General features: G+C 39.3%; 1 protein-coding gene across 1 annotated transcript in view; it reads left to right on the forward strand.

Moving 5' to 3' along the window:
* The first annotated feature begins 11,524 nt into the window (after positions 1-11,524).
* The window catches only part of afap1 (actin filament associated protein 1), a 263,294-nt gene continuing 254,783 nt past the window's right edge, over positions 11,525-20,035 (forward strand). The window contains exon 1 of the mRNA XM_049568925.1: positions 11,525-11,755. Coding sequence (XP_049424882.1) covers positions 11,719-11,755 — 37 coding nt within the window. The 5' untranslated portion in view covers positions 11,525-11,718. The remainder of the gene's footprint in view (positions 11,756-20,035) is intronic.

Consider the following 20,035-nt stretch of genomic DNA (forward strand, 5'->3'; position numbering starts at 1 on the left):
AAATAAGGGTGGTGGGGGAGTTGCCATGTATATTGATAAATCTTTAAATTTCAGGGTTTTGGATGGAATGACAACTGTGATTGATAATCTTCTTGAATGTTTAACAATTGAAATCTGTATGGAGAAAAATAGAAATGTTATTGTTAGCTGTATTTATAGAGCACCAGGGTCAAACATAGTTACATTCAGTGAGTGGATGGAAAGTGTATTTTCAAAAATAGGTAATAAAACTGTTTTTGTGTGTGGGGATTTCAATATTGACATATTAAATCCCAATAAACACAATATCACAGATGAATTTATCAATACAATATACAGCATGAGCCTATTTCCAAGAATCACTAGATGTTAACCTTGTATATGATGAGTTTCTTAGAATATTTTCCTCATTATATGATAAACATTGTCCAATTAAGAAATATAACAGAAAACTAGCATATACAAATTGTCCATGGATTACTAAAGGTCTACAAAATGCCTGCAAAAAGAAAAATACACTGTACAGAGATTTCATAAGACAAAGAACTAAAGAGGCAGAATATAAATACAAAAAATATAAGAACAAGTTAACTGATATTATAAGGGCAAGTAAGAAAGATTACTACAAGAGGATATTAGATGATAATAGAAATAACATTAAAGGAATATGGAAAATACTAAACAATATTATAAGAAATGGATCTAAACACAATAGTCTACCTAAGTATTTTATTGATAAGGATATTGAAAATTATAACATGAAAGATGTGGCTAATAACTTTAATGAATTCTTTGTAAGTGTTGGACCTGACCTGGCAAGAAAAATCCCTGATCCAGGGACATATGATGAACAGTTAATAGAGAGAAATCCTTGTTGTTGAAATCATTGTTTCTTCATGCAGTAAATGAAAATGAAATTTTGAATATTGTTTAAAAATGTAAGAACAAAGAATCCACTGATTGCAATGATATTAATTTCTCACTGATAAAAAAGGTTATTGAAGGCATTGCTAAACCATTAACATACATCTGTAATTTGTCATTTCAAACCGGTTCATTTCCAAATAAAATGAAAATAGCTAAAGTCATACCTCTATTCAAGGCTGGAAACAAGCATCACTTCACAAACTATAGACCTGTCTCCTTGCTCCCACAATTCGCAAAAATACTGGAAAAACTTTTCAACAACAGATTGGACACATTTTTAGAAAAACACAAAATTCTTGCAGAAAATCAGTATGGGTTTAGGTCAAACAGATCAACATCACTGGCAATAATAGAGGCATTAGAAGAAATCACAAATGCATTAGATCGCAAGCAATATGCTATTGGAGTATTTATTGATTTAAAAAAAGCTTTCGACACAATCAACCATGAAATATTAATCAAGAAACTGGAAAGATATGGTATCAGGGCAATAGTGCTAGATTGGGTGAAAAGTTATTTAAGTGGGAGACAGCAGTTTGTGAAACTGGGTGACTGTGTTTCTTCATGTTTGGACATTGCTTGTGGTGTCCCCCAGGGGTCAGTGTTGGGCCCTAAGTTTTTCATTTTGTACATTAATGATATATGTAAAATCACTAAGGTATTGCATTTTGTGTTGTTTGCTGATGACACAAATATTTTCTGTTCAGGGGATAATTTACAAAAATTACAGAAGGATATCACTTTAGAAATGAACAAACTTAAAAAATGGTTCGACAGTAACAGGTTATCATTAAATCTGAGCAAGACAAAAATAATGCTATTTGGTAATTGCACTCTGAATACACAAGTACTCATAAAAATAGATGAAGTTGAAATAGAATGTGTTCACGAAATTAAATTTTTGGGGGTAACCATAGATGACAGAATCAATTGGAAATCACATATCAAACATGTACAAACTAAAGTATCAAGAAGCATTGCAATAATAAACAAAGCAAAAAAGGTTTTGGATCAGAAGTCACTCCACACTCTTTACTGTTCCCTGGTCTCACCATATTTTCAATACTGTGCTGAGGTTTGGGGCAACAACTACAAGACATCATTACGGCCGCTAACCACTATTCAAAAAAGAGCAATACGAATCATTCACAATGTTGGCTATCAGGAACACACAAACTCATTATTTCTACAGTCCAAGTTACTAAAATTTACAGACATTGCGGATTATCAAACTGCTCAAATAATGTACAAAGCTAAAAATGATCTATTACCAATAAATATACAGAAATTATTCAGCATTCATGAGGGGCGTTATAACTTAAGGGGAAAAATTAACTTTAGTTTAACTTTATTTCGTACGAACAGGAAAAGTTTTTGTGTTTCAGTTAGCGGGGTGAGACTATGGAACAGGTTTGCCATGGAGTTGAAGCAGTGTCCAAACATGAAACAGTTTAAAATGAGGTATAAAGACACAATTTTCAAGAGGTACAGGGATGAGGCAGGTGTTGGGTAGTGTACTGTATGTGAAGGTGTATGCTTACACTATATGTTATCTGGGTGTATATAGGTAGGTAAGCATGTATGTATGGGGAGGTGTGTGTATATAGGGATATATGTGTGTATATGTGTGTAGATTGGTATGTGTGTTCATATGTATATGTATGTGTATGTATATAGATACGGATGTATATATATGAGTATGGGTATAGGTGTATATATTTGGATAAATGCAAATCACATTTAGGTCTTCTTAATACAAAGGCATAAACACACTTAATTTATCTATAAGTATCAGGCTTGAGCATCTAGACAAGTTACAAGGAAGCTTGTCTTTGTTATTCATTAGTTAAGGAGAAGGGGTGGGAGTTTATAAGTTATACTTCTTCTCACTCCTTTTCGAATATGTATTTCTATGTTTTATGTTTAAATGTTTTGTTTCATTTTCTTGTTTATTATTTTGGTTTTCATATTCGAAATAAACACTTCAATCAATCAATCAAACCGATTAGTCGACTACTAAAATAGTCACTGATTATTTTAATAGTCGATTAGTCATCGATTAGTCAACTAATCGTGGCAGCCCTACTTGAGAGCCACCTTGGGTCGGAGGTGAGTCAGCAGATAGTCTGCCACGATGAGTCCTCATGTGTGAACAAGCCTACGAGCAAGTCACCCCCTCGTCTGTGACTGGGACTGGATATCTGGCATGCTAGAAAACTGGAGAAGGCTGACACGACTGACAAGGACCATCAGCCAATGAGTGACGGGATATGTCCCACGTCAGCACGCAGGAGGACGTAAGAAATGTAAGGAGGACTGCCATTTGCCATGTCCGCTTATTTTGGGCTTGTTTCTAAAGTGGAGTTGCTTATTTGGGCTTGCTCTCTAAACATTTACTTCCTCTATATATATCCATCTAATAAGTTATTTAAACGCATGATAGTATGTCAGACTGCAGTCACTTCTTTTAGGCTTGTTTGCATAGCCCTGGTTGCTTGTTTCTCTCCCAAGATCTGGCAACATTGACAAGCTGGCCAGCAAACAACAACAACAATGGTGGCGTCCACAGGATCATGGGGCGCGTTGTGTTTGGACCCAGAATAATAAAGAATATCCATGCCTTTACGATGTGTCGTCTCCAAGTTTGGTGACATCAACGCGTTATCTGGGGCTCTGGTGGCGAGGGCTCGGTGGAGAAATCTTGTGGTGTGCACACACTGGTCATAATGCAGTTGGCAAGACCCCTGCTGAAAGAAACACATGTCACCAGGAATGAACACTCAAAAGATAGTTTCCGTGACGCAAAATCAGGGTGAAAATCGTGTAATGTGAACTAGGTTTTACTGGGCCGACAGTGGCTACTCTGTTCTCCTCAATCTGTCCCTGGGCCATATCTTTCTGTCCCTCCTCCTCCTCTGAATTATCTCCACCAGCAGCCACCTCTTCTCCTAAACTAATCCCTTGCAGGTCCACATTTATGTTTGGTTCGACGGAATGTACTTTATTCAGTGCAGACGGCCCTGCTGCACCAGATCTTACAACAAACATGTCAGATATTTTCACGCATTTGGCTGCATCTGCCTGAAGATTCTTGCGCCTTTTCTCCTGTAGCTTCTCCGCACCTCCCTTGCACTTTGGTGGTTTATCCATCAGTGTACGTTAGAAGGCTACGCACTCCACCACTATGCACAAGGCCAACAGCCAGCTACTCGAACTCAGGAGAACTCAGAAAATGAGTGGGCAGGGAGCGGGCCGAGGAGGAAGGGCTGAGAGATTTCATTGGGCCAGCCCAATGTCAGTGTAGAAAAATAACCAATCGTCCATTTTCCATGCTTTAAAGGCCGACGTGGTTGTTAAAAAATATCTACATAATTACATTAAGTAAATTACGATTGTGCCGGCCCAAAATATGCCAACAGCCCACCGGGCTTTGCTCGGTTGTTGATAAACTGCAGTTTTTGGCACTTCTGCATTGGCTTTACTTGTCAGCCCTTGAGGCTGCCGCTTGCTTGGCCTTGGGCCAGGGTCATCTGTATCCTTTGACCCCGCCTGGCGTCGGGCCTGTACTCTGTATAAGGTTTGGTAAAGGCAAATAAAACCCCTTGGTAACTGTTCGAGTCAGACTGGTAAAATGAACCGATGTTAATTTGTACAAGGCGGGATACAAGCAGCAGTCCCCAGTTTCAGTGTTATACACTGTTTGTCCTATCTTCCCTGACCTATTCCCCAAGAGGTTTTACAGAGCCATAGTAACATAATATACATTTAGCTCTGCTTCTCAGACACATTCGTCATTGGCATGTGAGAAAAGTGTAAACCTGTCGTTCTAAGTGATGTTGTAGTTTTTCTGAGGACAGACTGACATATCAGTGTCACAAATGTAACTTTGCCAGTGCACTAACAACAAAGCATGTACCTAATTCACATTGTGTGACATTAAAATTCAAACTGTTCTGCATCCATTTTGGGAGTCACCGATACATACTGTAGTTTAGTTTTAATGATGCTGACAATTGTGTGGGGGATTTTCAGTTTGAATGGAAAAGGACTTTAAAAAAAAACAAACACTGTTTGCTCCTTTATGCTGAAGAAACTGATTAATCATTTACCGTAAAATTTAAGTTAATAGCACAGGCTATTATTTGTTTAAATCACTTAACTCAACTGGCATATATTTGGGACAGGTATCTGTATTGGACAGGCCTTTAATTTCTTTTACACATAACTGTTGCCCAGTAAAGATGGGAAATACAATCAATTGTTATTTGAAACCAGTGTGAATATTACTATTATATAAAAATTAGGCTTCAAATGACACATCAATTATGATTCATTCATTTGATCTAGCTCTGACAGACAGTATTAGAGAGAGAGGGAGAGGGAGAGCATTGTGACACCTGTTTTACGGCCCCCAGCATATTGACACAACACCACTTTATCCTCTTAAAACAATAGTCACAATTTAGATTAATTTTCAAGATTTTTTTTTATGAAAAACTCAATTTTTTTGATCACTGGATCCTAACAGACTAAAGCAATATGCATAACTTACCAGGTAATCAGGGAATGGACAAATATTCTGAATTTAGGACATTTTCAGAGGTCACCACCTTTCTTCCAAACTCTCTTATTTATCAGGCTGGTAAATCTCAGTGAATTACTGTATTCTTTGGTGCTCATGGTTTCAGTAAAATTACCTGAATGACTGAAATGTGGGCAATCTAACCAAGCTAAAATGTGTAGCTTCTCCACTGACAAGTTTAAACATTTATATTTGTAACTTAAGTGTGATTTAAAGAGCTAACTAATGTTAGCTTAAGTGGCTGGCCAACATTGTGGTTTTATACATCCAAAGAACTCGGAAAGAACTCGCTCGGCAAACAGACCATTTATCTATTGAGCAACCATTTGTCAAAATGTGAAGCTACACCCAGCTAGTACAAGGGACTGGGCCTTTAACTGAAACTAGGCTTTTAATATAAGTTTTATGGTAACTAATACATAGCCAGGGTTGCCAACTTTGGTCAGAAGGCTGGAGTGAGATTTTAGCTTGTGACGTAATATCTGCTTGTGCGTGCGTGGTCACGAACATACGTGTACGCGGCGGCATGTTTTTGGGGTTTTTTTTTTTACCTTAAAAGAGTTAATATGCACATGTGGCAAACAGAAGAACTGAGTGTATGTTTACATATTCATATCTATAGGCCTAAGCCTCACATACGTCCATAGACGTATATTTGTTTTACAGTGCAGATCAAGGTCGATTTCATCAATCTATGGTAGTATAGTCATCTGCTTAAAAAATCCAGTAATATGTCCTGTTATGACAAACAGAAAGATTTCAAGGGGGGTCCAGGAGTGTTCTCCCCCAAGAAAATTTTGAAATTCTGTTTTCATGTAATTTCATACAGAAATATATCAATTCAAGGACTTTCAATGACCTGTGTCCAGGACTGGACTGGGACAAAAAAATACCGACATTTATGTATCTTGTTTGTACTTGCACGCATTTTATTAAAAATTGAAATGATAAATCTTGTAGAGTTTCTTTGGCAAGTGCTTTCACCATAGGCATTGTGTGCTCCGTGGCCATCTACTACCACCAGAATATACTGTATATGAGAAGTGAATGAGCACATTGATTTTCTAGCCTTGGTACTCCCTTCCAGGGCACGTAGGGTACTACTGAGATTTATTTTAATTTTGGTAACAGTGTAGTGTGTGCGTATGGCATTTCACCAATCATAGTGGGCCGCCATGGCCAAAAATGCCAGGGCCATTTTTTTGTCCCAGTGCAGCCCTGCTTTATACCTCCAGGGTTTCTGGAAATTATCGCATGACATTATGATCTCGCAATCCGACAATTCCAACCGCTCGCGTGCGCCGCCAAAGTTCCAGTGGATATTGACGCCTGGCAAAGGATGGAGCAAGTCCACGCCGCGGCCGAATCGCACATGCGACGGATCCAGTGGACATCCAGTATGCGGTCCGGGCACTACCTAAGACATCAAACTATCAGTGATCTGACTTACCTTTCTTCAAGTTCAGTCAAGTGTCTCTCAGTTCACTTGAAAAGTCACGTCCTCCCCGGCGCGTGAAACGGCCCATAGCTGGCTGACTGTGAGACTAGAGCTTCCAAATCAAAGCGCAAATACTCCGCCCACCTGGTGCGCCAGCTGTTTGAAATTAATTTAAAATACTCAGCGGCCAGCCTTTTTTTTCCAGCGCTCGTCGCTGGCGTGAGAATTGGTTGGGCAGAGTGAGACCGTGAGATGGAAGGTGAATGCGTGTGTCACACGCCAGATGCGTAAGAGTTGGCAACCCTAACACAGCTAATCCTAACAGGTAACAGGTAAAAGCACATGTGACTTCTATGCCCAGATGCATTGTCCACATTATGCTAACTTAATCTTTACACACTCTGGAAAAAAAGCACTTTGTCAAGGAAGTCACAAAGTGATGGTAACATGAATTTTCAGTTATGTATTTTCAGGTTACTGAGCACAATTAGTATGATTGAATGGTCAGTCACAGAAGGCTGGTGTGGATTTATACTCACTGGCAGAGCCTTGATGCGCTGCAACATACCACAAAAGTACATTCTGATGAAAACAAATGGTCATTAACAAAAGCCCCTTCCCCACTGCACAAAAAAAGGACTAACACATGCTAACATCTGGCTTTTGTATGTAATGGAAAAGGTTAAAATCTGCATTCACACCCGTGAAAAAATGACTCTGCAGTCTGGGCTCTGGCATACTTTTTCATGCAACAGCTAGGTGAATGTGCTAATTGTAGCCCCTTTGCCATCCGTCTCCTCCCGAGGCACGCTCAAGCATCAACAAAGTTTGACAGAGAGACTGAATAGATAAGAGAAATATAAAAAGAAGTGTAAAGTTTTCACAGAACTCCATGCTGCTTTCTACTATTTTCCATCCTATCTATCTCTATCTCTCCATCCTATGTGACATCAAATGTGACACACCAGTAAAAACAACCAAAAAAAAAGAGGCATAGGCTGACCCCCCACTTACTCACTCAACTTCATACTTTTTTTAAAACAGCTTGCGCTCAAAACTTTTGGTTTAGTACAATACAGTAACTTTTTTCAGTACAGTTTTGAGTACATTGACAGGAATTTTCTGTCAGTTTAATATAACTTTTATTATTGTTTGAGCAGTTATTCTATGTCATATGAACATAACAGAGTATACATTTTACAATTTTTGAAGTTTAATTAACCTGTAATTACATATTGTAGAGACCTTAGTTTTCCTACTTGCACACAGGCAGGACGTCACTAACTGTGTATACGACTTAACTTGTGGTGGAAAATATCTTTTATCACAATATTAACTGAAACCCATTAGAACCTTTGAAAAAAAATAAACATTAACCACTGTGTAATGAGTAACGTGAGTGATTTAGAACACATTTAAACACAGTTTTCTTCAGCTTATGGCCTTAAACACATTGTCTCACGGCATGCTGGGAAACTCCACCCATTTAACCCCAACACCTTACAATATGTTAAGTTCACAATGATAGTGTTGTTAATTGGCCGTAAACTAATTGGGCAAAATGGGCTTCATAAATTTTAGTCAAAACACAAACTTGTTGACTTAACATATTATAATTATGTCAAGCTCACGAGGGATGAGTTTTTGTGTCTTTATGTCTTTAAAGTCTTTATGTCAGTTTGATAATCTGTGGCATTTGTGTAGACTTTACATTTAAGTTTTGTGTCATAGATGGATCGGGGTTCAAAGTGTGCTCGTCTGTTGCAGAGCAGTGTATATGGCTTTGGTCTACTGGCAGTAGTAATGGAGTCTGTAGCCTGTGTTTAGTTCTTTTCAGTGTTTAAAAAATCCATGTACATGTGCTAATTTTGGTGGAAAATGGGTATGAATTTTTTTTTGCAATATATTCATAACTGAACACCGCACACACACACACACACACACACACACACACACACACACACACACATTCCTTACAGGACGAGATCAGTTACAGGAACATTATAGTAATTATCCTTTAGGGGAATACACTTTAACAACCTACTCTGCCATTCTGTGGTTCTCCTTTAACTGGTGGAATTGAAAGGTGAGCTGGGACATTATTCTTCCTCTCCACACTGTTCCCTCCCTCAGTCTCAGGTTCCTCACTGAGAAAGTGCAGCCCTAAAGAAAAAAAATGAAACCCCCCCCCCTCCTCGTTTCCTCCCCCTCCTTCTCCTCCTCCCCTGGTGGCAGATGGGATATTGAACTCAGACTGGCTCCTGCCCCTGGGGGATGTGGGGAATCCGCAGCTTATGGTAATGAAGTGTTAGTCGGAGAGCTCTTTTGTTCTTTTGTTTTGTTCTTCTCTTTTGTTTCTTTGCTTCTCTCCTGTATGTGGCAAAATGTGACTAAAACTAGGTAAGACTAATCTGAGTTTTGAAGTTACAGGATTTGAATTTTCTTTTAATAGGTCAGACTTTTGCAACAGTGCAGAGGGTTTACAGACGCAGAATCACTTGCATTTACACATCTTTTTTCCAGAGTAAGGTCCAAGCAATGAAGGAGTAAACTGAATTTTAATGTGTAGATCGTTAAAAATACACACAGTTAATAGTAAGGAGGTAACACATCAAGGCTTAGTGCAGGTAATGTATCCCATAGAGTATCAATTAAAGCGATCTCCTTTAGCTAAATAGACATGTCGAAGACTGTTACTATAAGGTATGAGTCTGAGGGCATATTAGAGGTGTTGATATACTGACAAACATACTTTTTCAGTCTTTTTTTCCTGATTTTGATTATTGATGTGACTAAACTGAATAGACAAATAAAAAGTAATCAGAGAGACCACTGGAGGTAGGAAGGTAGGAATGTTAGAGAGTAATATTTTAAAAGGCGTTTTCTCATAAAATCAAAACTTCTTTAAAAGTCCTGCTCACCCACCAATAAAGGAATTTGAATTACAACAGTCATTCTCACCTCAGTCTCATTTTATTCGTAATATTTCTGTCTACATCTGTCTGTTGTTATACTGTTGTGTGTCTCATCCTCCTGTCCTCAAAGTATATTCAAATCTTTATAATGTATATTGAGAAAAATGAGCATGAACCAGTGGAGGGCCACTTGTGACAGACTGTCCAGACAGAGAGAAGTAGGAGGGAAGGAATAAAGTGGCCTTCAAGTGCACTCAGGTAATCTCACTTTGAGACTTCTGCAAAGAGTGACCAGTGAGTGAGTCCTAAAACCTGGAAATGAGTTAGCATTTTAGCACACCTGGTTCCCTTGTCTCAAAGTCAATGGGTTTTTTAAATGTGTTTTTGGTTAGATGTCAGAAATAAGGTTTGTGATTAGCACAAGCTGAAGAGACTGATAGGTTTTGTTCTACAACATAAAATACGTCAATAAATATCCCACTGTGAATTCTGAAGCTTCTATGTATCATTAAAAAGGCAGTTGCTAACAGGTGGCTGTCATCCCGCCAAACAGATTTACAGCCTTGTGGTGGTGACATGCGACTGTGGTGTGGTTTGTTTATAGCCTGATGTTAGCTTTTTACTTCTGGCGATTGCATTTAGGCTTCAAAGATCATAAAAGATGCGGTAATTTGTGAAGATTATCTTGCTGAACAAAATGTGTAAGTATCATAATAATTTGTTTGCCAAAGAGCTTATTTTCGGCAATAATCCAAATTTCAATGGAAAAATTACCTGTTTTTTTTTTTTTTTTAACCAGGACGACACTAACTTCTGCATCAGCCTACAGAGAAACCTCATCCCTGAAGCGCTCTATTTATGTTCCATAGCTGATATAGTCTGTAACAAAGAGGACCATGTATTTTCTTATTTAGTATTGAAAAGAATGAAAAAGAAGAAATGCAAACCAGACTATATCAGATTTATTTTTTCCTGCTGTTAATATTAATGTTTTCATCATTACTATTATTCTTTTAAAATAAATTCACATTTGACAGAGTAGGCTACTGCTTGGTGACAAAACAACAACAAACAAACAAAAAAACAACCTCCTCATACTAATATTTGTGTATTTAGATGAATTTGAGCAATTTGGCTATTGTAAAAGCTTCATCAAATCAACTTTTTTTTAATGTAATAGTTTGGTCCTTGATAAAGTTATACATCCACAAACCAATTCAAATTCCTTAATCCTTCTTTTTTTGTTTATAGAACCTTGTGCAAAACAAACAAAAATCTGGCATCTGTACATGTATTTATCTTCAATTGCATTTATATTTATCCACAGCAAAATATTCATTACACCTGCACTGCTCTTATTCTACTTGTTGCTCTTAATCACCTTGCATTGCAATACTTGCACTATCAACCAGCTAAAGTTGCACCACTGTAATCATTAGTAGTAGTAGTCCTGGGTGCCTTAATTTACCTCTGGATTATCTATCTAGCTATCTATCTGTCTGTCTGTCTGTCTGTCTAAGTAACTGAGTAACTAACAAACCACCCAGGCAGGGAATTCTGTTATTTCCCATGGTCTTTAAATGCAACTTAAGTATCCATGCAGGCAGTTTGCGGGACAGAGAGAGAGAGAGAGAGAGAGAGAGAGAGAGAGAGATATTTGGAGAATCAGAGGGGAGGAGGGGACGAGGGAAAGAAGGGAGGAGGAGAGAGATCCCGAAAATCCTTTGAAAGGAACAGAAAACCGTTTGAGTGGCCGGCCCAGAAGAAAAGGACTTAGTGGAGGTAGAAAGTGAAGAAAGAAACTGCTTAAAGTGTCTCTGTGTGGATTGTACTGCTGCTGAGGAGCTGCTGGGGGATTAGATGAGTTTGACTTCACGATGAGGAGCGACCCTGTTCTGTTCACTTCCAACAGGGGTGAGTGCCCAAACCTGGGCTTTTTTTCTCAGCAGTAAAATCACTGGGCCGTTTTTTTTCTTCATTCACGGTAGTATTTCCATAGGAGGTTAAAGCGCATGTCATGAGTTTATAGTGACTTGATTACACTGTAGTTAATCTCACGTTGCAGTTCCTTAATAGTATAACAAACGTCTGTTTTTCCATGAGCTGCTAGCATCTACAGTTAGCAGCACTTGTAGTTTAACGTTACACTCTCACCTCGTTTTCTGGGCTGTTCGTCGTTTGGGTTTGGTAGCCCTGTGGTCACTTGTAGTTCTGTGGTAATTCATAGCACAGGCTATATTGCATTTTGAATAATATACTTGTAGTGGTATATAACATTACGTTTTTTTAAAGGGATTTATGAAAAATAACGTTCATATATAATGACTACAGTTTATTTATTTAACATACTTAGATGAGAAATAGGCTTTTGTTTGTGTTTTGTGCATTGCTCAAAGCACGCACGCACGCACGCACGCACATAAACATCTCATCAAGGTGAAACTTTATGAAGAACACATTCACAGACACCAAGGTGATGTTTTGTCAGTGACATAGAACATTTGCTGTTGTCTTTTTTTGAAGAAGATTCTAAAGATTCAGTGAGCTGCAGTCAGCTGAAAAGTTTCAGTGTTTCTAAAAAGATAGAGGCTGGTTTGTCCGACAGAATGGGAGGGGCAGGGAGTCAACTAGGATAGACTGTAGAGACACAGTTGGCTTTGGACAGTGTCATTAGGGCTGTGGCCGATTGTGAAGTGTCTATGTAGAATAAACTTCATGCCAAACTCTATTCAATCATCTGGCAATTTAACGTGGCTTAACTTTGTGCACAAATGCCCTCCTTATGGAAGTGAAGCAAGACCTTTTGTTTTCAGGACTCAGGAGCTTGTTTTATGAGCTGTGCTTAGATTGATAAAATTGAAACATGAAGTCTCAGTTCAGGCTGCTCATTGCTGCTGCGCACCACAGTAGAATTTGGTGGATTGATGATAGGATTATCAGGAGAGCTACATAAACTTGCAGGCCACATTCAAGAGTAGATGCTTTGTTTACATGTAGCCATGAAGGCGGATTTAATCATGGAATGATACTTCAGTGCAACAGAAATTGCAGCATCTGCTGACAGAATGGATGGAGCAGATAATCTAGCAAGAGTCCCCTTTACCTTCACTTACCCCCAAAGTAAAAACTAATGTTTCGTATTTGTCATATCCTGACATACTTCCTGATGACTTATTGTAGAGCAGCTCACTCACTAAGAATGCAGCTGGTGCCAGTTTTAGTTTTAGACATTAGTTGATATTTTCGGAAAGAGCCTTTTCTGATGTTCCTGATTCTTGTTTTTCTAGCATTGTGACTTTAAAAACAAGTCTGGTTTTAATTACCTCATTGCTGCTAGACAACAGACCCATATACATCAACAAGGGTCCTTAAAATGACTGTAAATAATGCTAAGAAACTCTGCTGCTAGCTTCTGCTGGAGCTGCACTCTTTACAATATAACTCTGGCTGACCTGTAAGGTACAAACAGGAGGGTTCTGTCCTTGTCCTCATATGGCCTAGATTTGAAATGATGCAAACTTTGACTTGCAGGAGAGAGGAAAACCTACCTCTGTCAGTCTAACTCACTTTGACCACCTTTTTGGTTTTGGGTTTGACTTTTAGGCTCACTTAAATGCTACTTGAATGCCCTGTTTTATTGGTAAACCTAAGAAAAAGGGCTGTCAGTGTTAACATGTTGATCACAATGTGATTAAGGTCTGCACAAAATGCTTTTATTTTTTTGCATGCTGCTATTTTGTCTCACCGACAAACCCTCACTTGTAGTCAAGCTGCTTCCTGCTGCTGCAGTGATGGAAAATAAAGCCCCTTTTACACTGCTAGATTTTCTGCAAATGTTGGGCTGTTTTGCTGGCAAGCTGTGAGCGTTTAGACACAGAGCTGGATTGGTGAGTTGATCCGAGGTGCCCGATTTTTGGCCTCGTAGGATAGTCATATTGGCAGAGCCTTTTTGGTTTAAACAGAAAGAGGCGCCCTTCCACCACGGCAGGGGATGTTGATGACTTGTGAGAGGAGCTGTTGATGATGCCGTACGTGCAACCCACTTGCGGTAGATAAACAGAAAACAGCTGAGAGCAGGAATTAGCGAGCAGCTAGTGGCAAGAGGGAAAAACACACCTGACAGACACTGCAAAGATGAGCAACTGGGGAAACAAGGAATTGCGGGTGCTCCTTGTCCTGGCAAACGAAGAGGCCATTAACCGTCAGATGACATGGACGGTGAGGGATGGGCCAACTTACGAGAGAATCGCCGAAGGACTGACAAGCCGCGGCTTCCCTCCCACGTCACTGTTTATGTCAGATGCTGAGTTACACGTTTTGTTACTTGTAGGGCTGACCCAAAAAAATTCGAAGCTTCAAAGCTTTGTTCGATGGCACGGGATTCGATTGTGGAAAAAAAAAATTGAAGCTTCGGCGCTTTTTTTCCGTTTTTTTTGGGGGGAGGCCTTAAACGCAACACTAACCCCCACCAGTCCAATACTGACAACAAGCGCACTCAGAGCTGGCAGAAGAGGTCATCAGATGTGTGGTATATTATTGCCACTGGTTATTTGAAATGGATAAATGTATTTTTTACTGGTGAGTTAAGGGAGAATAGCCTATATATCATGTAATTAAAAAAGAAAAAATCTCCGACAAGGAAATAGAAAGCGTGACGAACAATGGAGATCTGCTATTATCCTGCTTGAACACAGACGACTAAATTCTTTCAACAATGTGACTCAAAATAATGATAAAATAGATTTTAGTGATGTAAAATATGCATTTTCCAGTTCCACCGGTCCATGTCAGAGGCACTTCTGATGCTCTGAATTGCGCATTTGTTTGATTGTGCTGCAGTGTGCGCCGAGGGTTTTAATTTAGTGTTCAATATGAATTGAATTGTTGTGAATTGTTCTGAGCTCCAAAGCTTTGAATGTCCATAAATGGATTCAAAGGTCAGCCCTAGTTACTTGCTCTCACCCCCCATTGCCCCGAAAAAGGCACATTCTGTAACAAAAGTAGGTAGGCGGCATTTTGCTACACTCCCCGATTTTGCTTTTACACTGCTAATGCTGAAAGAAGACTGATTGGGCTTTCCTGCAAATTTGCACAATTCCTGTTTAAAAGGGCTTAAGACACCACTGCATTTTTAAATGGCTCCTTTCACTTTGAAAAACACCCAGTAGGTTCAGTTGACATGTCACAATTAATCTGCACCTTGTGTCATTTGAAATCAAAATATTATCGAAGTACAAGTTTAAGCTCCCTCCTAAAAGCTGAGCACATGGGTGCAGCAAATCAGACTGATATCAGTGGGCAACCACAACCCTCAAAGACGGCAAAGCAGTATTTTGGATTGTGCAAATCACCACAGACCTGTGAATGACGTGAAATCAAAGACGTTAACTACAGCCCTGTTAAATGGGTGGAAACTGACTACAGACCTGCATTTTAAGTTCTGTGTGTGATTTATCCTGGCTTCATGAGTAGTGAAAATTTCTGTTAGCTGCTAGGCTAATTTATGCAATGTAAATTGCCATAGACTTGTGCTCATAATGTTAGCATGTTGTGTTTGTAGAGAAAACTTGTCTAGTATAAGACAATTAATTTGTTGGTGAACCTTGTGGGTTGTAATGGAGCTGGATTTTGTAACCATACATTTATTAAATGTTGCTGTTGTTCCAGGTTTTATATGAGTAAACAGGGCTGTAGGTTAACTTTTTTAGCCCATAGCACTGGTGCTACAGAGGGTGATAATTTTGTAGCACGGGCCAGAAAGTTTGTAGCACCTGTCACAATAACAAATTTTGCTGGGCGATTAATTGCGTCAGAAATTATTGCGATAAGCGATAATATTGCGTAATATTGTGCTTTTAAGACCATTTTTATTATTGTTGTAATTTTGCTGTTTTTAGACCATTTTTTAAACTTATATAATGATAAAGGCATAATAATGCAAGTACACCCTTTTAAAGAGAAATAAACATTTATTTAACAAGAATATTTAGGAATGCAAATAAGAAAATTTAAATATCCGAAATAACACTTAAAAATACCAAAATAAATAAATAAAGACCTTATAAATACAAAAAAAAATAGACTGTCAGTCTCTCACTCTCAGGTTAAGTTGGTCATATTCGCTCTTTTTGTTGAGATGGTTTTAGAACAAACCCGGCATACCGGCTCGTCCAAATTACAAAATTCCCTCCGGTGATGCTGCGGCCTCACAGCTAGCCCCAGTTTGCTATTCAGGTTACGCTCAACTCTCTTTTTTCTCCACCCCATCTCCCCCTCACGCAGACCGCACTGTGTGTGTGTAGCCCATAGCCCTGCCTCCCCCACAAAGACAAAGACACTAGATGACAAGAGCTTTCCCTCCGTTCATTACGCTAATGAACCAACTCACCTAGCTGCCAGACAATGCGCAGCAGTGAATGCTCTTGTTATCTAGTGAAAAAACGAGAAAAAAAACCATGGTGTGTGCACACACACACAAGCGGCTCGCAAGCAGTCTGTCGCATGCATGCTACTAGGCGAATAAATTCATTGCACAAACATTTTTTTTCCATCGCATATGTCGCTGTTTATACATTGTTTATACATTGTTAAATGCCATAGGCTTGTGCTAATAATGTTAGCATGTTGTATTTGAGAGGAAAATGTGTTTGTCTGTGAATCCTGCGAGTTATAATGAAGCCAGTTTTTGTACTTGTATTTGAAATAGTCTCTATTAAGCCATGTTTAATGTGTGTTTTGAATCAGTCAAACTTTACGGCACTTAACAGAAGCTCCACCACTGACTAGTGCTTTGGAGGATGTGTAACTGCAGAGTGACACAAACACACCACCACAGAAGTATATTATGTATTTAGGGGACGTCCTCAGGTTGGCATGTTGTGACCAGTCATGTCTTACTGTCACAGGGAACAATAGTTTCACACACACATGACCTGTTTGAATCAGTTTAAGACACTAAACTGGAACTACTGAAAAGTGCAAATACTGTAGCATTAACTGGGGATCATTGGACATCAGTGAGTAATTAAAATTATATCAGACTAACTGCACTTTCTCAATGTGGAACAGTGTATTCCCTTCAAAAACAAATAAATAAAAACATGTATATTACCAGGGGGTAGTAGTCTTTTATTTTCCTCATCAAGTTATAGTCCATCTACCTCAAAAGCTCTGTTCATAAAAGTTATTAAAAGTATTGCTTTTTATACACTATATCAGATTTCCCAGCTAAACTAAAGCTGCCAGTGCCCAGTCAGATATTACAAATTCCAGGTTAATACTGGGGTAACTCCACTCCACACCACAGGTTTCCTAACATGGGAATGACAACACAAATGTTCCATATCTCCACTTTCTCCTGCTTGTAGCAGTGAATAGATTCCTACAAAAACAGGGCCTCTGCTAGCAGCTGCAGGATATCAGATACCCCGGCCGTGCTTCTCTGCCTGTCATTTGGTGAGGTTCTGACAGACATTTATTGTGTAGAGGGGTTGTAATCACTTCTCAGTGACACACAAGAATGTTGCACATCATGTGGTAATTTGGGATTGAATGAGGGTTTGACCAGTGTGAGTTTATGGCAACCACAAACCTGGCTAGTTAACCCAATTTCCCAAAATATATATCATCTATTGAGGCCTTGGAGTTAAAATTTTAGTTACCCTTGTATTCCAGTAGTGGTGTCATATTAAGCATATTAAGTCATTTTTTGGACAGTTTGGTGCAAGTTTGGTACAGTGGAAAGAGAACAAATGCATAAGGTACATTTCTTTTCGTTAATTTCCAACAGACAATACTGTTAGTGTCAAAGACAGAAACAGTCTTCTTGCTTGGGACTGAAGTAATATTTTGCCCACTAGCTTCTATTTTTGTTATAGAAATATTTATATGCAATGTTTCTGGTTTCAATGTAGCCTACAAACACCTTCCCAAAAGGCAACAGGTCATACTAGGCCAATAAACTAATAACTAATTTGCAGACTCTTCTGACCTACATTCTGTTAAATTCAGTCCAAAGACAAGATATTAATGTCCAAACTCATAAACGTTATTATGCTTTTAAAAATATACACTCATTCTGAATTAGATGCCTGCAACATAATCCAGAAAAGTCGGGACAGGAACATGTTTACCACTGTGTGACATCACCTTTTCTTTGAACAACACTCAGTACGTGTTTGGGAGCTGAGGACACTAATTGTTGAAGTATTGAAAGTAGGGATGCAACGAATATTTGGTAACCGAATATATTCGGCCGAATATTGCAAAAAAACCAAAAAAACCCCAAAAAAACCCCACATTCGGTATTCGGTGGAATAAGCTAAAAGCAAGGCCGAATAATAGGGGCGTTTTGATAACGCAATCAAACGGCATGCTGTGACGGGCAGAATAAAATGTCGGTAGTGTGGCGATCCGTCCATCACGGCACTCGCATTTTAGGGTTGGGCGATATGTTAAAAATTTCCAATCGGCCACCGTCAGCCCATCAACTGCCGGTTGCCGATATATTCGGCAGTTGTGTGTGTGGCGGAGAAAAAAAAAGAGGGGGGATGTTGCATTCATGTGATGTCGGAAAGAATCGAAAAATGACTTTCAGAATGGGATAATTCACATTAACGCCACCTCATGTCAGAAAAACAGCTCCGCAACTCGGATCTTCCAACACCACATGAATGCAGAAAAAAAAGCAGCGTGCTTTGCGAGTCCACTCATGTCCAACATGGCACGGAAATATCTGTGCATACCGGCAACAAGCACGCCATCAGAGAGGGTGTTTACCACGGCGGGTAACATTGATAACCATATACTCATATGAATTCATGTTACGGCCGGGTTCCACCGGCTGCAAACGTAAGCGTCACGTCAAGCGTCTTGTTTACCATTTGCTGAGCCATGATAGTTAAAGCATTTTCCACCTAAGTTATTACATAATTTTAGTAATCTACAAGTTTACTGTACTGTTTGTCATCTACTCGCTTTCAAATTTACACAATGTCACGGATAAACATGGGTAAATGCATGAAAAAAAATCATCACATATCACCTCTGATAACGGTTTATTCATTTAAAAACACATTGTGCTCGTTTAGCACACTATTTCATGTAGTTTTTATCTGCTGGAGGGTCGGTAGGGGAGCATAGCGCGACAAAAATAGAATAGAATAGAATAGAGAGTTGTCGCGCGGCAGACGGGGGTTGTAGCGCCGCTACCGTTGCCGGTGCAGCCGCTGTAATTGATTAACAAGGGGGTGAGCTGCTATGGGAGTCGCGCTGCAGACGTGTCGAGCCGCTCCCGTTGCAGGTGGACCCCAGCTGTAACTTTCAGCTCCGCCATCACTGACGTGTTTTGTGAAAGACTCGTCAGAAATCAGTGTGAAGCTGCCAGTTCCAATACGCACACACTTTGAACTGTGCTCTACATAGTTATTATGGACTATATGTACCGAGTTGAATTCTGTGTAGACAGACCATTAATTTAGCAAAATAAAATGACAAAAATCGCCCAAAAAATCGCCAAAAATGAAACCAACCGTGATGGACTCAGCCGATGGGCGATTGGCGATATATTCGTCCAATCGCCCAAGCCTATCGCATTTGCGACTAAAAATAGTTTTGAGCGAGCAAAACAGGCTTAAATCATTCAGCACGCTGTGCAAGCAGCCTACAGATTTCAACCAGCAGCAGAAACGAAAGGCGAATCACACCGATTGTTGGTTGAACGGGGGTCACAGACACAGACAGTAACATTAATGTATTCCTGTCAAATACGGCGGCCATCGGCCTATTGGGCGACAGAGAAGTCGGTTCCAATAATATCCTCTTCTTGGTGTCATGACTGACCAGAAGTACCTGAACAGCCGAGCCAGCCGAACACAGGTATGTGGTGTGTCAGTGGAGAAACGAGCCTTTCACATTTCTCTCTTTCTGGCAGTAACGGCACACAAACCTCACCGCACTTTAGGGACTGTTCATTACTTATGAAGGGACTGTTCTTTACTTGTCAGGGGAGGAGGGTGGCTGGTTGATTTTTATTTTATTTATTTATTTATTTTATTTTGATCCTCCCAATGTTAATCACTTATTGATGCTGCTTTTGAAGTATGCATAAGTCAATAAGTAATTTATTCCATTGAAATATCATTGATGTATTATAGAAAAGTGATTTATCTTTTAAATAAAAATGACAAATGACAA

Source organism: Epinephelus fuscoguttatus, linkage group LG23 (genome assembly GCF_011397635.1).
Source record: "Epinephelus fuscoguttatus linkage group LG23, E.fuscoguttatus.final_Chr_v1".
In the NCBI taxonomy this organism is placed as follows: domain Eukaryota; kingdom Metazoa; phylum Chordata; class Actinopteri; order Perciformes; family Serranidae; genus Epinephelus; species Epinephelus fuscoguttatus.